This window comes from Homarus americanus, unplaced genomic scaffold (assembly GCF_018991925.1).
Source record: "Homarus americanus isolate GMGI-L3 unplaced genomic scaffold, GMGI_Hamer_2.0 scaffold28686, whole genome shotgun sequence".
Classification (NCBI taxonomy): domain Eukaryota; kingdom Metazoa; phylum Arthropoda; class Malacostraca; order Decapoda; family Nephropidae; genus Homarus; species Homarus americanus.
Window position 1 is genome coordinate 4,660 of NW_024749617.1, and position 8,142 is coordinate 12,801.

The window sequence follows — 8,142 nt, forward strand, 5'->3', positions numbered from 1 at the left end:
TCACTTTTTGATCTTTTGTCTATTTTGTATTTATAGTTCTTATTATTATTATTATTATTAGTTATTATTAATATTATTATTATTATTATTATTATTATTATTATTATTATTATTATCATTATTATGATTTTCGCCCCCAGGTCCTGATGGGTCAGTGACCGTGTCCTGCGGGCTAATCCCCTGCAAAAAAAAAAATATTATTAAAGTACATTCCTACTACATACTTTGAGAGGCAAGTTAATTCTTCACTCACAACTACTTCACTACACTATCAAGCGTCATCTTCACCATAAACTACCTTACCATAATTATTGCAGTACATCTTCACTAAGAAACTACTCACTACACTATCAGGGCACATCTTCACTTACGAAACTACCACCATAATTATCAGGCACACTTCACCATAACCACTTCACTACACTGATTAAAGTGCTATCTCTACTATAAACTACTTCACTACAACAAAGTACATCTTCATCATAACTACTAATTACACTATCAGGGTACATCTTCACTATAACTACTTCCACTACACTATTTGCGCACACTCATCATAAATCTGCCATCGCACCACATCATCAAAGGCCATCTCATAACCATCACACCATGACCATCAGTACATTTCATTTACACATCTTCACTTCACACTATTAGGCACCTCTTCACTACACTATCAGGCACATCTTCACTACACCTACTTCACTACACTATGAGGCACATCTTCACTACACATCTTCACTACACTATGAGGCACCTCTTCACTATACTATAAGGCACCTCTTCACTTCATTGCACAACAACTATCACTTCAGCGCCTCAAAAACGCATCTAACCCCCAAATAATAATTTGATGTCCTGGTGAAGGCTGAGTCGATACAGATAATTAAAAATGGCTTGCCGAAAAACAGAAAACTTCCAAGATTGGGTGTATGAGCTTCTCCCTGAGGACGTGACTGACCTCCTACAAGACGGAGCGGAAATTCTTGGGGAGGGAGCGCACGCAATTGCTTACCTTGTCAAGTGGGGAAATGATGTAGCTGTTTTGAAAAAGGCAGTGTCACCATCAGCCAAAAAATTCTTCAAGGATGAGGCTGCCAAGATGTATGCCCTCGATGGTGCTGGGGGGATTCCTAAGGTACTTGGGTACTGTCCAAAACCTCCAGCGATCCTCCAGTCCTTCAGGGGTAAGCTCACACTCAACCACCTTCTCTCTGAAGATAACCTGATCTGCCAATATGACCTTATACAACTGGGGCTCCTCCTTGGTGAGAAAATCCTTGAGATGAACACGAAAGGTCTAGCACACAATGACATCAAGGAGGATAACATAATGATCCAAGGGCCCTCATCCCGGCCAGAGGTCAGCCTCATTGACCTCGGTCTGGCCTGTGAGATCGGTAAGTCTTGTAAAGTCAGCGCTGATTGCCTACACGAGGACTTCCCCTGGATGGCCCCTGAAGTCTGCCGTGGGTTTAGGACCACCAAGAATTCAGATACATATTCTTTCGGGTTTGTCCTGATGGAATTGATCAAGGAGGCCCCAGGGGACCATCCAGAGGTCACAAAACTCGCCAAGAAGGCCATGACCAAGCGCCGCACTGACCGGCCATCACTACCACACCTCCTCCGAGAATTCCGAGAAATCATCAGTTGAAGAAAAAATTTTAGGCCCCAAGCTATAAAGCACACACTATCTCTCACCTTCCCACAGCGTATCTGAACGAAACGAAAAACAAAACTCAAACGACAGGTAAACCTTGCATCCGATTCCTTGTCCGCCTGACTTCAACATTCCCCTAACTCAAACCTTCAACAGCACAACCTTGGACTTTTTTTCATAAGATGGCAGATCAATGGGTAAGGAAAACGCTTAAATTCACGATGTTAATTATATTTTTAAATAAATTGGGACCAAAACTCTACAAAATAAGGGTTAAAGTTGCTAAAACATCACGTGACTGAGAAAACTAGTTATTTATGATAGGATTGAAGGTCTAAATCGTTCCTAACTCATCACAAGCCATCAGAAAAATCTAGTCTGCATGTCTAGGTACAGATTGATTGATACGTTTATTGAGATACAAAAAACATTAGTACATCTCAAAGGGATGAAGTGACATAAGTCATCCCCACCCCAATCCAGGAATGTCCCTCTCAGGTCTCACATAAATCCCTAATATTTCATATAATCAGTTATATACATACATAGTTATATTCTAGATGAAAAATTTCTATATTTCTTTAATATATCATCTATTTTCCTATTTTTATACATCCACTCTATTTGCATGGGGACATTATTTATATGGGCATTTCTATATACATTAAGCAATGGGCATTCCAGTATATAATGTGGCAGGGTATGGGATCTGGGTGTTCTACAAACTCTACATTCTTTATCCTGTTCACTTCTCTCAGCTCCAAGTTCCCAATAATATTTATATCCTAATCTTAACCTCATATACACTGAATCTTTCCACCTACTCCCATCTTTCCCATACGTAAATTTTGTGTTCATGAGAACATGATGGTAATATTTCATTGTTTCCCTTTTCTCGTATATTTCATTCCTTTTGAAATTATCTTCTATTGATTGTATTTTCCGTAATTTGCTCCTTAATTGTTTCAAGGTTTTAGTACATATTATGTCGATCTCGGCCTTTTCCGTGGCTCTTTTTGCTATTATATTTACTGCTTCATTAAGACCAATCCCCACATGTGAAGGGACCCATACAAATTGAACATTATGGCCATTTTTCCTTATTGTATTTACTAATTTTCTACATGAACCAATAATGTGTTCAAAGACTGGACTCCCACTGTTCAAAGAATCCAAAGCTGCCCTACTATCAACAAAAAAATATGCATCTTTATACACATTTACAACATTTTCCAACCATACTAAGATTGCATATAACTCAGCTTGTGTTGATGAAATAAAACTGCTCAACCGAAGTCCAATTTTGATGTCATCATTCCCTTGTTCTGTGTACTGTCTTATAAGGATCCCGCACCCTGCCCTGCCACTTGACATAACTGAACCGTCACAATATACATGCAATGTGTTTATTTTAGGCAAATTACTAATCTTATTCCCATATAAAGCCCTTAACTGTCCTGGTTCATGTAATAATTTCTTCATTGTGAGAGGCACTATGTCTAACTCTACTTCTCGTTCTTCCCAGGGTGGATTCTTACAACTCTTCTGAACAGCTGTACACCAGTCTGCCAGATTAAATTTTTTAATAATATTTACTAATCCATTCATGCATCCTCCCTTGCCTTGCCTACAGAAGGTCCGTTTACCTTTTAAACCATCATTTATATCTTGTACAAATTTACCCCCACTGTTCCCTCTCATTAATCGAACTGCTGCAACTGTATTAATTTCATTGACCCTCTGTGAAATGCTCTGTAACCATAGTTCCATTTTCATTATCTCAATCATTGCATCCTTTTGACACCCTAAAATTATTCTCATTGCTTCATTTTGCATGATCTCAAGCTCCTGTAGCCTTCCTTCAGCAGTACAAGAGAGGACATAGTCTATAAGTGATCTGATGGTAGAAATATACATCATTCTCAGTATGGGTACCCCAGCACCTTTACCACAACATGCTAGAGCCTTCAAGGGCTGTAATCTTGCTCTACATTGAGTGAGGACATGATGTATTTCTGCCTCTTTACTTTCACTAGTAAAGCCAATATATATTCCTAAATATTTATACATTGACAATTTCTCAAAAAAATTTCCATTTAGAAAAACGGATTCAGTTCCTCTTCCTTTACATTCACACTTGGTTTTTTCTTCATTGATAACTAAGCCCATCTTTTGAGAAAGAACACTAAAATTATTTAATGCAATCTGCAAATTTTTGACAGAGTTTCCTTGAAATATGATGTCATCTGCATAAATGATGGTTACAACTCCTGTGGGATATTTGTGTCAGGCTATCTTGTTCATTAACACATTAAATAACATTGGGCTCAATACTCCCCCTAGTTCAAGTGCTCTTTCCTCAGACAAACATCCCTGATACCATACACAGGCTCTCCTTCCATGCAAGTAGTCACCTATCCAGTGTAACAACTCCCCTGATACCCCTAGAGCAGCCAGTTCATTCATAACTACTTCACTGTGAGCTTTATCAAATGCTCCTTGTAAATCCACAAAAACTCTACATCTGTCTGCATCATTTGATAAACATTTTATAACACAGTCTGAAGTACATTTCCCTTCCAAAAAACCAAATAAATTACAAGATAGATTTTCCCCCACAATATATACAAGCCCATGTAATAATATTCTCTCCATCATCTTGCAAAAACAAAATGTTAAAGACACTGGCCTGTATCCACCAGTTGCCTTAGGGACAGGGATAACTATCACTTTCTTCCATTCTGTTGGTAATCTACCCTCTGTATAGCTCATGTTGAATAAATCTAATAATGGCCTATTTTCCCTACTAACTAAGCAGTTCCAAATTTCCTAAGTCACACAGGCTTCACCTGGTGCTGTAGATTTTCCTTTTTTAACAGCATTTAATAACTCATCTTGAGTCTAAAAATCTAAATACTTATGGGAGTCAGAGAAGTAAATTTGACCCATCTAATCTATATAAAACAAAGAAGTATGTCTGTGGTGATGATGGATGGTGTTATATGTAGTGATGATGGATGGTGTATGTAGTGATGATGATTGGTGTTATATGTAGTGATGGTGGATGGTGTGTATGATGATGGAGTGATGATGGATGGTGTTATATGTAGTGATGATGGATGGTGTTATATGTAGTGATGATGATTGGTGTTATATGTAGTGATGATGATGGTGTTATATGTAGTGATGATGGATGGTGTATGTAGTGATGATGATTGGTGTTATATGTAGTGATGATGGATGGTGTTATATGTAGTGATGATGGATGGTGTTATATGTAGTGATGATGATTGGTGTTATATGTAGTGATGATGGATGGTGTTATATGTAGTGATGATGGATGGTGTTATATGTAGTGATGATGGATGGTGTTATATGTAGTGATGATGGATGGTGTTATATGTAGTGATGGTGGATGGTGTTATATGTAGTGATGATGATTGGAGTTATATGTAGTGATGATGGATGGTGTTATATGTAGTGATGATGGATGGTGTTATATGTAGTGAGGATGATTGGTGTTATATGTAGTGATGATGATTGGTGTTATATGTAGTGATGATGGATGGTGTTATATGTAGTGATGATGATTGGTGTTATATGTAGTGATGATGATTGGTGTTATATGTAGTGATGATGGATGGTGTTATATGTAGTGATGATGATTGGTGTTATATGTAGTGATGATGGATGGTGTTATATGTAGTGATGATGGATGGTGTTACATATAGTGATGATGGGTGGTGTTATATGTAGTGATGATGATTGGTGTTATATGTAGTGATGATGATTGGTGTTATATGTAGTGATGATGATTGGTGTTATATGTAGTGATGATGATTGGTGTTATATGTAGTGATGATGGATGGTGTTATATGTAGTGATGATGATTGGTGTTATATGTAGTGATGATGATTGGTGTATGTAGTGATGATGGATGGTGTTATATGTAGTGATGATGATTGGTGTTATATGTAGTGATGATGATTGGTGTATGTAGTGATGATGGATGGTGTTATATGTAGTGATGATGATTGGTGTTATATGTAGTGATGATGATTGGTGTTATATGTAGTGATTATGATTGGTGTTATATGTAGTGATGATGATTGGTGTATGTAGTGATGATGGATTAGCTATGTAGTGATGATGGATGGTGTTATATGTAGTGATGATGGATGGTGTTATATGTAGTGATGATGGGTGGTGTTATTTGTAGTGATGATGGATGGTGTTATATGTAGTGATGATGGATGGTGTTATATGTAGTGATGATGGATGGTGTTATATGTAGTGATGATGGATGGTATTATATGTAGTGATGATGGATGATGTTATATGTAGTGATGATGGATGGTGTTATAAGTAGTGATGATGGATGGTATTATATGTAGTGATGATGGATGATGTTATATGTAGTGATGATGGATGGTGATATGTAGTGATGATGGATGGTGTTATAGGCAGTGATGATAGATGGTGTTATATGAAGTGATGATGGATGGTGTTATATGTAGTGATGATGGGTGGTGTTATTTGTAGTGATGATGATTGGTGTTATATGTAGTGATGATGATTGGTGTTATATGTAGTGATGATGGACGCAGGTGCCAGGCGCGTGTAGTGATGATTGATTGTTAAAGCGAGATATCTGGTGTTATATGTAGTGACGATGGATGTGCTGGTGGATGATGATTGGCGCGAAGCAGCGATGATGATTTGAAGCGATGAATGACGTGACGGAAATACGCAGTGACGATGGCGGTGCAGTGATGATGGACGGGCGCTTAGTGATGACGATGATTGCGCGATATGCAGCGATGACGGACGGTGTTTATAAGCGTAGTGACGACGGATGAAGATTTAAAGTAAGGTAGTGATGATGATTGCGTTATATGTAGCAGATGATGGATGGTGTTATATGGAAGATGATGATTGGCGTTATATGTAGTGATGATGGATGGTGTTATGGCGTAGTGATGATGGATGGTGTTATATATATGGATGATGGGTGGTGTTATATGAAAGATGATGATTGCGTTATATGTAGTGATATCAGTGCTAAAGCAGTAATATTGACACGGCGTTATATGTAGCGATGGATGATTGGCGTTGAGGCGTGGTGATGATGCATGGTAAAGGAAGAATATTTACTTGCGTTATATGTAGTGATGATGATTGGTGTATGTAGTGATGATGGATGGCGGCTAGCGAAAGATGATTGGTGTTATATGTAGTGATGATGATTGGTGCATGTAGTGAGTTGAGATGACGGTGTTATATGTAGTGATGATGATTGGTGTTATATGTAGATGATGATTGCGTTTATATGGTGATTATGACTGGTGTTATATGTGTAGTGATGACGATTGCGCATGCAGTGATGATGATCATGTGCTTGTTACGGTGATGATGGATGGTGTTATATGTAGAGATGATGGATGGTGTTATATGTAGTGATGTTGATGGTGTTGATATGTAGTGATGATGGATGAGTGTTGTTGTGGTGTGTGATGAGGATGGTGCGTTATATGTAGTGATGAGGATAAGCGCGCAGTGATGATGGATGGTGTTATATGGTGACGATGGACGGTGCTATATGTAGTGATGATGTGATGGTGCTGCATGTAGCGATGGCGACGCGTGCTGAGTATGTAGTGATGATGATTGGTGTTTACGTAGTATGTGGATGCGCTATATAGCGACGATGATGGTGTTATATGTATTGATGATGATTGGTGTTATATGGTAGTGATGATGATTGTGTTGGCGCAGTGATGATGAGTGGTGTTATATGCAGTGACGATGATCACTGGCGCGGCGCATGCGGCGACGATGGACGGTGTTATATGTAGTGACGGTGACGTGCCATATGTAGTGATGACATTGGGCTATATGCAGTGATGATGGATTTGGTGCGATATGTACGATTGATGGTGCTTATGCAGCGAGTGATTGATGGAAGCAGGCGTGGAGATGTTATGCTGATTGGTGTTATATGTAGTGATGATGGATGGTGTTTATATGTAACGACGATGTTGCGTGTGGGGTTTTTAAAGTAGGTGTGTGGATGGTGTTGCGTGTAGTGATGATGATTGGTGTTATGGGTGTAGTGATGATTGATGGTGTTATATGTAGTGATGATGGATGGTGTTATAGGTAGTGATGATGGGTGGTGCTGGTGGTGAGATGATGGATGGTGTTATATGTAGTGACATGGTTGATATATAGTATGATGGATGGTGTTATATGCAGTGATGATGGATGGTGTTATATGTATTGATGATGATTGGTGTTGGCGGCGTAGTGATGATGATTGGTGTTATAAGGGAAGATGATGGATGGTGTTAGGTATGGCAGTGACTGCGATTGCGTTATATGTAGTGATGATGGATGGTGTTATATGTAAAGATGATGGATGGTGTTATAAGTAGTGACGATGGGTGGTGTTATATGTAGTGATGATGTTTGGTGTTAAT

General features: G+C 38.6%; 1 protein-coding gene across 1 annotated transcript; it reads left to right on the forward strand.

Annotated features, from left to right (window-relative positions):
• Nucleotides 1–892: 892 nt before the first annotated feature.
• LOC121853390 (probable inactive receptor kinase At1g48480) lies at nucleotides 893–1,657 on the forward strand. Its single transcript, XM_042347454.1, has one exon. It carries the CDS (start codon nucleotides 893–895, stop codon nucleotides 1,655–1,657), a length of 765 nt encoding a protein of 254 aa, XP_042203388.1.
• The last annotated feature ends 6,485 nt before the right edge of the window (nucleotides 1,658–8,142 follow it).